The sequence below is a fragment of the Gopherus flavomarginatus genome, chromosome 3 (assembly GCF_025201925.1).
Source record: "Gopherus flavomarginatus isolate rGopFla2 chromosome 3, rGopFla2.mat.asm, whole genome shotgun sequence".
Taxonomy (NCBI): Eukaryota; Metazoa; Chordata; order Testudines; family Testudinidae; genus Gopherus; species Gopherus flavomarginatus.
Window position 1 is genome coordinate 39,345,252 of NC_066619.1, and position 14,336 is coordinate 39,359,587.

General features: G+C 41.8%; 1 protein-coding gene across 2 annotated transcripts in view; it reads right to left on the reverse strand.

Moving 5' to 3' along the window:
* Positions 1–7,526: 7,526 nt before the first annotated feature.
* The window catches only part of ELOVL7 (ELOVL fatty acid elongase 7), a 110,176-nt gene continuing 103,366 nt past the window's right edge, over positions 7,527–14,336 (reverse strand). For both annotated transcript variants that reach the window (XM_050947118.1, XM_050947119.1), the window contains 3 exons: positions 13,158–13,263; positions 9,128–9,264; positions 7,527–7,885 (listed from right to left, as the gene is read on the reverse strand). In XM_050947118.1, coding sequence (XP_050803075.1) covers positions 7,676–7,885; positions 9,128–9,264; positions 13,158–13,263 — 453 coding nt within the window. In that variant the 3' untranslated portion in view covers positions 7,527–7,675. The remainder of the gene's footprint in view (positions 7,886–9,127; positions 9,265–13,157; positions 13,264–14,336) is intronic.

A 14,336-nucleotide genomic window follows, 5' to 3' on the forward strand; every position in this document is an offset into this window, starting at 1 on the left:
CCCTTTTTTGTATCTTCAATAAGGGGTTTAAAAGATTTTTAATGATATGTTTGCCACAGTATTAAACAGGCTGATGTCTCTGTATACCAAACCCCAACCCTTGTTTAAAACTCTTTAATGTTGGACAGTTGCAGGGTCATGGTAACACCTTTGACTCTCTGGGCCAATATATTCAAATTAAATTAATACATCAGTTTAGCAGTGTGCCTTGTCTACACTAGACTCTTTCTAACATATGTTAGTGTAAGCCGGGGAATGGCCCCACTATGGTGGGTAACTTTCCTGGCTTCTGCACTACCCCGGTGAAGTGGGCTAGCAAAAGGATCTGAGTCCTCGCTCCCACTTCCTTTACCCAGAGGCCTCCCTGCCCTTGAGGACTCCACTTGCACTCTCCTGTCTAGCAGAGTCCTCATAACCCCAACAAGGCTGGGCCCAGGATTCTGGGGGGGCTCAACCCCCAAACCTACTGTGGTCACCCAAGACAGGGGCTAAGGTGTCCCCACACCAGGGTACTCTCTTTGCACTGCGCACCTCCCTGACCCACTGATCACGTCATACAATTTAAAGCAAATACAAGTTATTTAATTAACAATTAATTTTAAAAAAGAATAAGAAAAAATGGGAAAGGTTAAAGGAAAACACATCACCCCGCTCTGTGGCAGGGACCATCACAAACAGTGTCTCTGGACATCGGCACTTCACAGTCTGTTCCTTGTAGGTCCCAGGCCTCCTTCTCAGGCCCTGGCTGTGCTGCAGAGACGCTGCGGGTCAGACAGTTGCTCTGGCAGTGGCCACACACTCTCTCAGGCTCTGGGTGGCAGAACCCTTCTCCCCAGTGTCACGCCTGCTCTGTCAGGGTTATGATCCCCCTCCAAGTCTGGCCTGCAGAGCCTCTTGGCTGAGGCGTCTCCCTGTTCTGGGCCCACTGCCCAGGGTTCCCCTTGCTCTCCCCAGCTGCTCACTGCACCCAGCTCCGGACTGCTCTGCCTTCAGCTCCCTGGGCTGCTTCTCTGGTCTCCCTGGCTCCAGTTGCTACAGCTCTGCTCCCAGGGCAGGTCTGCTCTGCAGGCTACTTCTGTGTCTCTCTCTCAGCTCTCACCTGCTTCCTGGGCTGCTTGTCTGGTCCCTCTGGCTCTGTTTGCTGCAGCTCTGCTCCCAGGGCAGCTCTGCTCTCTCTAGGCTGTGCTCTGGCTTTGGGGCTACAGCCCTGTTCCCAGCACCTTAGCTCAGCCCCACTCTGTCTGACCCAGGCCATTTCAGCTCACACGGAGGATGGGATCCACCCTGGCCTTCTGTCTCCTTGATTAGCCTGCCTGCCCTGTCAATCAGGCTGACCTGGAGTGTTGGCCTGTCACCATTGTTCCTGGGGACTGTCAATCAATCCCTCCTCTTTTAGTGCTGGGAGCTAGCAACCAAAACACCCCCACTGAATGTTTTGTAAGGGGATAACAGTCCCCTTACATTAGCAGCATGTTTTATGTGGGGTGAAAGTAACATAAAAGACTTACTAGTATGGGGGTCCAGTTCTGGGCCCCCAGAAGGGGTGGGACTGAAGTCAGCCCCCTCAGCCAGACCTTCCACAGTGCCCAGCCTGCACCATCCAGGGTTCCAGTGGCGATTTATGGGGCCTGGGGCTCCAGCTGCTGCCGCAGTAATGGCAGCTGTGGCCGGGAGCCCTAGGCCCTTTTAACTCACCAGGACCCCAGGGAAGCTGCCCCTTTTGTCCCCGCTAGCGGCAGCAGCAGCAGCAGCAGCAGCAGCAGCCGGGGGGGGGGGGGGAGGGAAGGAGGCAGCGACACGCTGCCACGGCAGTGTTTAACATCGGCTGTGTATGGGCCGGTCCTGGGAGCCATTCCTTACCAGTACACTGTACCAGCCCACTTTCACCCATGATTTTATCCTAATCTAGGTAAGGCCTAGGAGACCAGTATAGCACCTGCTACCTCCTTAGGAGAGGAGTGGAGGACAGCACGAGTTAATATGACCACCACAGGGAGAAATGTAAGAGAGAATAGGAAGTCTCCACTTTCAGCAGGCAGCAGCCTAGAGAAGTGTCTTTATCTAAAAGAAGTAGTTACAGAAAGAGGCTAGGCTCTGAGGCATCTAGAGTTCATGAGAGGTATTTACAATGCTGGTTCTAGCTAGAACCAGCATTGTAAATATCACTATCACTGCCAAGCATCATGCAGCTCCATGTGACATTTTATGCAAATTGGCTCATCATCAAATTTGTATAGGATCATAAACTTCAGCTTCAAGTCAATACACTTTTCTCCAAGCAGGGCCAGGGGTAGGACAAGGAACAGCACAAAACATGGCAGCTGCTGTTGGTAAGTGAGTGCCAAAGGGTATTTTAGGAGCAGCTGCAAGGCTATCAAGAGCAAGAACCAGGGCAGCTGGGCTTAGGGGAGAGTCTGAGTAGAACTAGTGATGGTGGAGGGGCTGGTAGAGGATAGGTAAGAGAAACCAAGGGAATAAGATGTAGGGGGATATGGAGATATGTGGGTGTAAGAATATGTCTATAGGTGGTTAGCTGAATGGCTGTGTATAGCTGTTGCTTCTGCTTTTTACTGGTTGCTGTTTCCAGGCCATCTGCTTAGCAAGCCTTACCTAACATGTGAATCATTTGCAGGAACCTGGAAACGTGCCTCCAGTGAAGGCTAACCTCAGTAAGGTCCAGATCCACAGAGGTACTTACACAGCTAAGTCCTAGTTTTAGGCACCACTGTGATCAACAAAACCCCATGCAGCTGCTGCCTACCACTGTAGATGCATAAACTCACTCAGCACCTAAATTTCTACTGTAAAAGTTCCCTAGGTACCTATGGCTACATCTACACAGAAAGCAGAAAACCTGAGCAGCGAGTCTCAGAGCCTAGGTCTACAGACTTGGGCTTGAAGGGCTTATGCTATAGCACTCAAAATAGCTGTGAAGATGTTCAGAAGCCTCAGAGGGGAATGGAGTTCACAGCCTGAGCTCAAACCTCCACACAGCTATTTTTAGCACCATAGCATGAACCAAGTCTGCAGACCTGGGCTATGAGAATCTACCATTGTTTTTTGGTTCCTGTGTTAAGATACTCTGACTTTCTGCCCCTGGGCATGTGCGCTGCTGACTCATTCTGGGCATCCAGATGTCTGTCTCACACCTAAGTCCTTGTGTTATCCACGAACCCAGGCAAGATAGACCAAGGAGCACCTAGCTCACCTGTGAGACCCAGTCCAGTAGGTGTTCTCAGAAGCTGCTTTCAGGCCTGGGTCTCACTCACAAGCTGGCTGCCAGAGGAGGCAGGGGTGCTGCTGCCACCTCTCATAACTTTTAGCTCAGTGGTTAGAGCACTCATCTGGATTGTAGGAGACCCAGGTTTAATTTCCCCCTCTGCCTGCTGCTGGGGAGAAAGGGTTTGAAGAACATGGGTCTCCCACCCATCTCAGTTGAGTGTTCTAATCACTGAACTAGGGGCTGTTCTGATGCACAACATCCCATTGAAGCTGTTCCAATGTGTATAAGTAAATAGAATCACTGGAGTAGGGGGACTGGACCTGGCCTGTCTCACCACCTGCCAGGGGTGACTTGTCAGACTGTAGAGTTATTCTCTCTGACACAATAACTATTTAAATATTTATACAGCAGTGCTCCTAAAGGTGGTTGATACCATTTTTCCCCTCACTCAGTAATGCTGACAAACAGGAAATTTTACTGACATTTTAGTTACTACAATATTTGTACCTTCAAGTAGTACATGTCCAAATCTCATTGGTAACAGCCCTATATATTGTGAAGAAAGGGTAGTATATGGCTCTAATGGTATAGGCATGGCTTACGGACCAAAATTTAAAATTGAATTTGGCTCTCATAAGGGAATGACTTATAGACTAGTGCCTGAGGGGGCTTTGTTTTCCCAGCCAGAAGAGTAGTTAACTTTTTTCTTAATAATACTAAAGCTACATTAAAATTCTCTGCTGCTACTTTAAGAAAATTAATGGGTGCACACACCTTAGAGCCACTTTTGAGCTACCACTGGTGCTGTCTATATTATAAAATTTTCGGTCTTGTGAAAAGTTTGCTACATCTGATAATCTTTGCAATGGGAAATTGATTTTTTAAGGATAACATGGCATCTACAAATTCTTGCTGATTTCTCCCCCGCCCATCTTTTCAAGTATTTTTCTTGGTCACTTTTTCCTAACACTTCTATTACAGGTAGCCAGCTCTGGCCGCCCAGACATCCACCTTTCTACCGCAGAGCTGTGCAAAATAATCTCCCCTCACCAGCTATTCAAACTCCTTTCAATGATTTTTAAACTAGGCCTAATTTACTGCCCTCTATGCCTTCACCTTTCTCATCTAAATTGCTCTCAGTAACACCTTTCTTCCAGGAGGCCAACAAACCCTAAAACATGCCTTGCTTAGGTTCACTAATGAACAGTATTTTTACTTGTTCTCTCTTACACTTCCCTATTTGGATATTATCTAGATAAGTTCGTAAACGCTTCAGCACCGGAGCTTGGTCTTCATATATGTCTAGAAAGCATCCGTCCCAATAAAAACATTAATCCTACTTTGTGAACTGATTTTAGCCACTATTTTATAAAGTGAAGGCGTCATGTACGCTATGTAATATAGACAGTGAGCACTGAGTTTTCAGGAAACTCCTAAAGTTAGAGCCCTCTGCTGGATGAAACTCTTAATACCTCAGCTAAACCTCTGGAACGAGACTCAAGCCAATTTACCTCAGTATCCGTAGATACCCATTCATACTGATTGTTCCATTTTCTCTACCCACTTATTCCTGACCTAAAACACAGAGTGGGTCTGAGTTTTTCCGAGCATGGTTTGGGCACAGAGACAAACTGATTCATTTTATACAAAAACGAATTAGCCTTAGGGAGAAGCCTCTAGTTATTAAAGAGGAGCGACTAAAAGTGCTACATTAGGCTCTGTGGTTTTGAGCAGCCAAAGGGTTTTGTACAAGGTAGTGAATTTGAGAATAATTTGGAGGTACTTTAACTCAAACCTATAGGATGAATCAGGACCACCCGTCTGAAAGGATAAGTTCCCCTTCAACTGTTACCAACTCAGATGTTTACTTTCAACAACATTGAGGTGGAGAGAAGGAGGTCAAAGGACTTGTGAAACTAAAGTTGCTCCTTCTCTTGCGTGTGGGTGAGCCAGGCATGTATGTTATGATGGAGATAAAAATTCTATGCATCACTACTCACCTTTAAGAAGAGAGAGGGTGTTGCTGACCTATTTCTGAATGTCTACCTATTCTTTTGTTTGCTGGTTAAATAAGGCTTCATGGGGCAAAAGAGGGCTGACTACAAAGGTCAGGCCTGGCCACGTAAGATGTGGAAAAATAATCCACTATGTAGATAAGGAATTACTGAAGTAGAGAATGTTTGCTCTTCAGGGGTCTGTTAGAACAGCAGTGCTTTCACTGTAAGAAAACTAAGCAGTAGCAGCCTCTCCTCAGCACACCTACATAGAAGGAAAATATAGCTTTATTTTCCTTTCCCCACCTCCATCACCTCCCGAAAATGTTTTCTAGAAAGTACACCAGCCATGAGGAGTGATTTTTGGAAACCTGGTATTCCATGTAAATAGTGACTGTACACACATTACTCTGATAGAAAGATGGGCAGTGCTAGCACAAGTGTGTATCTTGGTCTTCTCCAAGATTTGTGCGCCAATTCATCTAAAAGAGAAATCCACCAAAACAGTAAATCAAACTTCACTCACCCAGCAAGTTTGGAAATAAGAGTTATAAAACACTCATTTAAGAGATTAATCATCATATGCTGGAAGATAGGTATAAATCTTAGTTCTTTAATATCTTATTACAGTATTTCAAAACAACTTTGATGGAGTTTTTTTGTCATGTTATTAAAAAACAGCTCATTGGGGGTATTAGGTCTTACATACAGATTAAGATAAAATTAATGAAGAAATTCAAACTAAGCATTGCAGCATTGTGATCTATTTTGTTACAAGAAAACAGTATTAGAAATATACGTCTAATAGTCTTCAAATAGCAACCAAGTCCCCATATGCCACTTTAACATTTAACAAGGCATAAAAATAAGAAGCAAATCTGTGTTTATTAGTTCAATAAGGAAGACTCAGATGTGTTATTTTATAAGAAATCACTTGCAACACTATTCTGGTAATCCTGTACATATAACAACAAAACATGCCTTTTTGGAGTTCTTCAACCACTAATACAAAAACGGGAGGGTCAGAAGACACATTTTAGAGAACATCACAACTCCAGCAGATCAGAACAGAGTACAAGATAGATTTCAGCCCATCACTAGTGAGAGTTGTCACAAAAACAAAAAAATCAATCAATGCTATATGGTGTGCATCTCAAGGCAGAATATATTTTAGCTTAGTTCTGCATAATGCAGTCATTCTTTGACCATTTCACAGGAGCAGAGAGATACTATCTGCATATAGCTCAAGGTCCTATAAATTGCTGCTAAGCCAGCTGACATGTCCCTCTGACCAGTCCCTTATCAGTTCATTCTGCATAGTCTGGAGTTAACTAGTACACCATTATCTGCCCCTTCTCCCTCTCCATAAATCTGTGTAGTTTGCAGTCTCTTTGAACAGTTCATTTAGTACCACATGGCAAAAACAAGGCACTTCTGCTATTAACAGAGAAACTTAGCCATTAATTTTACAAAACAATTTATCATTAGGCACCATTCATTTCCACAGGCAGTGGAAAGGAGAAAGAATACAGCAAAATAAAGTAATGAAACTGCCATTTGTATTTTTACACAAAACCTATTCTAAAAATGTAATACGGTTTTGGTTGTTGAATTGCATGATATTTTTTCCAGTAAACATTCCTGTTTGTGGATATCAAAATACAGCTACAGACAATTTTGAATAATATGAGGTAAGATTGTTATTCTACTTCAAATGAATCGATCACTTTTTTTTGACTGGATGTTAAATAAAAAAAAAAGAGTTTTTATGATTATAATGTTTAATTAAGTAAAAAACAAACATTTTTAAAAAGTTCATTAACTTAAATCATTTTAGTAAACGACTTTATAATCCAAAAATCCATCTTTGTTTTTTAAACACACTAATCTGCAAAGGTTTTATTTAACTTACATTCTTTAATATGGTAGAGTTTGTACAAAAAATATGAATGTTTACAGGTATTAACTATATTAACAATGTGTTTTAGTTTGTATAAATTATGCATGTAACAATGATTTTTCATGGTTATTTCAATAAAATTAAACTACAGTTTCAACAGCTTATGATTTCAGTTAAAATGAATGCTCTTTATACCTTTCTGTAGTGCTCAAAGTATTCTGTACTTATCATACACATTTTCTTAAAGAAGATCTTTTTATTTATATGCATCTCACCTGTAAGAATGCAATTAAATAGTCATTTCTTCTGGGCACAAAGAGAAAATTTCTCTAGATATGTGCAGCAAGTCATTGAAAACCTGCAAATCTTTAATCAGAAAATTACCCCTCCCCCTCCCACCCTGCAACATCAGAAACCCAAATAACTTATTGTAAAAATACAAGCTCTGTTTTGGAAAAACATGTAAAATGTACACAGTGTACACCTAAATATCCTGATTGTCAAGTAGTACAAGTTACTGATCTGAGATGTACACATTTATATAGATGAGACATTGCTTCAGTGATCTTTGCTTTTGCTGATTCCGTTTTTCATAGTCTTTGGTGGTCTCTGTCCCCTGGTGTAAGCATGATACCAGAAGTGGAGAAACAGGATTAAAAACATAGAACCGTAGAGCCAAATAATGAATATGAAAACTGGATATGGGTATGGACAATCATCCATAAAGTAGATTTGTCCTATGTGAACTGTAACCATAAGAAACTGAACCTGGAGGAAACAGACAAGGCAAAATATGCTCAGTTATGCAGTATGGTTTTAAAAAATGTAAAAAGATATACTAGAGAGAAGTTTAAATAGCGGTCAGCATAATGTGCACACGCACAAAAAGAGAAGGTTGGTGGGAAATATAATTTGTGTAGTCCTGCAAAACTCCATTCTCCTACATCATCATGGTACAAGGATAGGGGAGTAGATCCATATCAGGGAGACCAGGGAAGGAACTCTTCCTACCAGTCACAGGGAAAGGCCTGGCTGGAGCTATTTTCAAGATGGCACATTCTCAGAGGGATTGATTTTGCCACCTCTTGAAGTTGATTAGTTCCATTGACTACTTGCATAATAATGTGGTAAACTAAAAGTATTAGGCCATTGAGCAGAGGCATAAACAAACTTCTCTTCCTATAGAAGATTTTGATAGTTAGGGATTACATCTGTTTAGTTTAGTTTAGAGAGGAAACAAAAATGGTAGCATGTCTAAAGTATATAAAAGAAAATGGCAGCTAAAGAAATTTAAAAAGGTAATCAAATTGATAATGGTTTTTAAAAAATTCCCTTGCTTTCCCCTTTCCACACTACAATTTATTTGCAGAACTCAGGGCCACACAATATTGAGGCACAGAATTTAGAAGGATTTTTTAAGAAAGATTGTCATATGAAAATCGTAATGCTCAATTACAATACCTATGACAAAAATGCTTCAGATAATTCAGTTGTTTCTTAATAGGGACAAATCCAAATTAAAGAGATGATATCAACTTCTGTAGACCCAAATGTTTACCTTACTTTAAAGGAAGATACATCCTAAGAAATAGTCCTTGTAACCTTCTTTTTTTTTTTAAATTTAATACTGTTTTGCAAAATTATTTTTAAAAACAAACAAACTTTGTTCCTAGTGAGAGTTCATACTCAATGGTTCTTAAATGGACAAATAGTTCTTTATCAATACACTTAAGAGTACAAAGCAATTAAATACACTGAGTACCTACAACTCCCACTGACTTCAAAGATAACTGTGGGTTCTCAGAACCTCCGGAATTCAGGTCAACAGATTTTACTTACACAGTTGACTAGTCTCATGATTTCTACTGAACTCAGTTGAACAATGAAGGTAAAACTCTTTTGTGCCATTGCAAAAATAATTCTTACCCACGTTCATAGAAGTGACATTAAGAACTCACTCACAAACAACTTGACTGACTGCAAAAAGTCTGGCTCAGACACAATACTCACAAGCTGTATAGAGGTCATGTGTTTTTTCCACCACAAGTATTTATAATAGGCTGGTCCCAGTGAACAGAGCCCATAGTAGCTGTACATGATGATGTGCACAACACAGTTTAACAGAGCATGGAATGTTCCTAACCCACCTGTAGAATAATAAGAGATTGTTACACCAGTGATCCTAAAAAACAATCCTGTGTCTAGCTACCAAGCAAGGTTTTTGCCTTGTGTTAGTTAAGCAGAAAACTAGATAAAAGCATGAGGCTGTGTGGAGGGGTCTCCGACTTTCACTAGCACATAAAATACAAAGATTCAAGTTAAGCTCTGTAGTCACCAACTCTGAAAGATTTCAGCAGTTCCCTTTCTTTTCAGCAAATGCTTATGTAACTATTTTAGCTAACACCCTAGTAAAATGCTGCAATGTTTGTAAGTCAATTTTCCAAAGCTGTAATAAAAGTGTAATTAGTCTAACTGAATGCAAACAAGTTTTTTGTTAGTGTGTTACATGAAGGAGGCTCAAACACCTCTGCGACATCACCCCTCCTGCTCTACCTCTTTTCTAGATCCCATAATTGGCTTTTCATGAGTCCAGGAGCAGAAACCATATAGCAATCCTACCTCTAGCCCTTAGAGGTTCCCGTAAAGGTACTATGGCTCAAGGCTCTACTCTCTATTCTTTTGAGTCATTCTCTGGGGACAGCTCCAGAGGATCCATGTTCCCAAGACCAGGGAAGACCCAAGGGGTCAAGGTGTGGGACCTCAAGATGTGTGACCTTAACCACCTATGCAACCCTCAAGTTTGGGACCAAACCCATTAAATGGAATGATAATGAAGGAATTCGTCATTGAGGGGAACCATGCAGATATTTCCTTCTCCAGAACCCTCTCTCCTGCTCAGTTTCCAATAGGGTTAAATTATCTTGGCCATAGTAGTAATATTTAAGAAGTGAAATATAAATATAGCTGGTCAAAAAATGGTTTATAGAGAGAGTCGGAGAGAAAAACATTTTGATTATTATTAAGGGGGAGGGATAACTCAGTGGTTTGAGCATTGACCTGCTAAACCCAGAGTTGAGAGTTCAATCGTTGAGGGGGCCATTTAGGGAACTAGGGTAAAAATCTGTCTGGGGATTGGTCCTGCTTTGAGCAGGGGATTAGACTAGATGACCTTCTGAGGTCCGTTCCAACTCTAAATCTTCTATGCTTCTGTGGTGGAAATTCAAATACAAAAAACATTCTACATTTCCAGGTGAGAAATCCATGAAAAAACTTTTAGCAAAAAAAAATTTGGTTGAAAGCCCAATTATGTATGAAAAACAGCTTCAACTAGCCCTAATTTTAAAAATAAATGTTTCCTTTATTAATGATTAGAGCAGTTAGTGGAGCTTTCCCCCTCCACAGATGACCATCATCAGTTTTAATTGAAAATTCTCTCTAAAATCTTGTGTTTCTAGGTCAGATATGCCCGAACAATTTGACCGCTTTTCTGAGACTAGTTTATTTATTTTTTTAGGCTGCATAGTGAAAATTTATGGAAGAAGCCTCAAAATGAGTTACCAAACATTAGAAAAAAGCTACCTAGGCAACATTACAAAAATACTGTTATACAAGAAAGTCATTGCACTGCATAAAAATGGCTTTCAGTTCTCTGTCAGGTCATAAGAAGAAGATCCCCATCTCTTTACAAACTCATTTGGATGATTTGGACTAAGAACAAAGTCAGAGGGCTGGGCAGTAGACAACATAATGCTATTATTTAAAGGAAAAAACAAACTAGGAAATGAAATACAAGGTAAACAGTTCTTGGAAATTTTAAGGCATCAAAGAGAACATTTGGAAAGATTAGTTTAAAAGATAGGCAAGAAATCTGAGAAAGAAATACTCTAAGGTTACATGAGGGAATATTTGACTTGAGTCCAGGGCCGGCGCTTCCATTTAGGTGACCTAGGTGGTTGCCTAGAGCACCACGAAGGTGGCATTTTGCTGCCCTCGGCGGCAATTCAGCAGTGGGGGGGTCCTTCCGCGCTCCGGGTCTTCGGCGGCAATTCGGCAGCGCTTCCTTCACTCGCTTCGGGACCCGCCGCTGAAGTGCCCCGAAGACCAGGAGCGTGGAAGCACCCCCCCGCCGCTGACCAGGAGCGTGGAAGGACCCCCGTCTAGGGCGCCAAAAACCCTGGCGCCGCTCCTGCTTGAGTCAGTAAATGGATCTCACACTTTGTGGCAAGCATTTGCCAGATTACCACATAGGAGATTTAAGTCTGAGATGCCTTGTCATGGAACAAGTGCACAGCTGGTACACCATTCTGAAGCCCACCTAAAGGGCAGGAAATTAACAGTATGGGTAATGTAATCTTTTTGTGTGGAGGTACTGTTAAGTGTTGGGAATACCAGATTAATGTGTTTTATATTAACAGATCTAAAATGGTCTGATTTGTAAACAGAGGAAGGTAACTCCAATTTTAGTACTACAGTACCACTGATTTGGGGAAAAGGATGCGGTTCAAAACATGAGAGTTTCTTTATATATTAGAAATTGGACTCAAACCCTGAAAATATAGCAATCTGCACGTTAGACAACTTTCCATGCAATCCATGCAAAGCTTTTGTACCTCTTTCAGGACATATTTTTGTATGCGTGTAACTAATATACACAGGAGGGATTAGGTAGGCAAAGGTTCTCTCCTTCAATTAAGCATCAAAGCTGTGGAAAAAACCAATGACAAGGAAGATGGGTGAAATGTTGCAGAAAAGGAAACTATGCCCAGACAAGTACTTCTGTTGTCTCCACTGATTTTTCAACTAGTAACCCCTTCCAGATACTCCCACACACACACAGGAATAAAATCCCCCTCCAGGGTTCCAACAGGCTTGCATTCGCTCTTCAGGTTGCAGGCTATGTCTACACTGCAAGCAAGAGGTATGATTCCCCAGCTCACGTACACATCTGCAGTAGCTTGATGAAAGCTGGCATGAGTATAAAAAGTAGCAGCACTGTGGTACAATGGGCAGCAGCACAACGTAGCTAGCATGTACCCACTATGTTCAGGATGCTTATACTCTTCATGGCAAGCCATGCCCGACACTGCACGTCTGGCCGCAGTAAGGTTACTATTTATATGTGCACTAGCGCTCATCAAGCTACTGCAGTTATATGTATGTGAGCTGAGGAACCATGCTCCTAGCTCAAGATGCAGCCTTAAATCCGTTACACTGTAAAGCCCCAGGTTAGAAAGACCATGCATTCTACAAGCTTCTGATGCAAGGATCTCTCTGGATTTTTGTCATTTCTGCTCTGTGGAGAGATTGTTGAGGCGAGCGGAGGGATTTATAAGGTTAGGGTAACAAGAGAGCGTAAAGACCGAGATGAGGGAAAAACAGCAGGTGGTTTTCCCAGTTTCCAAACATTTGGATGCTATCTTTTAAGTTGCTGGCCCTCCACAGACAGATATCACTATATCTAACTAGCTCTGGAAAAGTTACAGCATTATCTCTGGCTACTGTTCTGCTCCCAGTCAGAGAGATAGTCAGAAATAATTGCAACAAAAACTAGAATAATTTCTAAATAAAATTAAGGCTATAGCAAGAAAAAATGATGAGAAAAAAAAACTCTCCTGTCTGATTAAATTTGTGTGTTCCAAGGGACAATGTCAACATGAAATCTACTCAATTAATTTTTGTAGTAGTTTCAATAATAAAGTACCTGTCCCATAATTCTCCTGCTGGGTTTTACAAACCACAGCCTCCCCATTGGTATGCCATCCCCTCTGGCCATAGCTGTCCCCCACCTCCACCCCCAGCAAGAGGGGAAAATGACTATACACAATGTGTTGTCAAATGGAAGATTTCGCCCTCCCTTATAATCTAGTTCAGGTACAGTAATCTTTGGGCACTGCTTGTAACTCTAATAGATACAAATTATGACCAAGTAATTTTTTTTTAAATTGACAGTGTCCATTTGAACATGTTTTTCATTTATAGAGAATAGAGTTTGGAGGTTTTACTATGGCACATATATTATAATTTTAGCTCTCTTGACTACCTGCAGCAAATTTGACTCCGAACCACCAGGTCCACGGCATGATTGAGTGATGCAAGACATGCAGGAATGTAATTTGGCCCTCTTTTTTTCTCAGAACAAAAAAGATCTGAAATAGTTTTAAGAATAAGAGATTAGAAAAGTCACATGTGAAAGTAGTTTGCAGTTAGTTGTATGCACAAATATAGGTTGCTCAACACAGTACATTAAAATTCTTTGCACTTATGTTCATTTTATGTATATGGAAATTGAAAATCAGCCCCTCAATCTGTCACTCAAAGGCACTGAATAATCTAAACTTCTATTACAAATAATGCAAGCTGCAGAAGATCAGCATTTCTGATCATCAGTTCAGATGTCTCAACTCCTAGCTTCATGCTCAAGCCACTAGACTACAACCACCTCTCCTTCGAGGACTCTTCATCCACAGTACAGTAACTCCTCACTTAAAGTCATCCCAGTTAAAGTTGTGCAATGCTCAACTATTACATTGTTTGGCTGCCTGCTTTCTCCACAACTGGCAGTCTCCCTATGGCCTCCCCTCCCCCCAGCGCCTCCCACCCGCCGGCAGACCATGCGGATCAGCACCTTCCCCTTTCACCCCCGCGTCCTACCTGCGGCAATCAACTGGCTTGCAGCATTTAGAAGGGAGGGGGAGAGGAGCGAGGACACAGCATGCGAAGTAAAGGGGGAGGAGGTGGGGGGCGAGAAGAGGCAGGTCAAGGGTGGAGGCTTGGGGGAAGAGGTGGAGTGGATGAGCAGAGGGTTGAGCCCCCTGCCCCCAGCAAAGTCAGTGCCTGTGCTTGCAAGAATAGCAAGAGGAGCAGCCAGACAATCCCCTCCTCTTCCACTCTCTGACTCCACCACCTCAACCAAGCTTCACACTCAGCAGTGATGACTGTAATATTACATTGTTTCTTTAAAATTGTTTAAAGTTTATACAGTACCTGTACTAAATTGCTTGTTTAAAATGGTTTAAAATGTATATAATGCCTTTTTTCTGGGGGAAAAAAAAGTTTCCCTGGAACCTAGCCCCCCCATTTACATTAATTCTTATGGGGAAATTGGATTCACTTAACATCGTTTCACTTAAAGTTACATTTTTCAGGAACAAAACTACAATGTTAAGCAAGGAGTTACTGTAGTACAAAACTGTCTATATAAGATATTTCCAAAAAAATA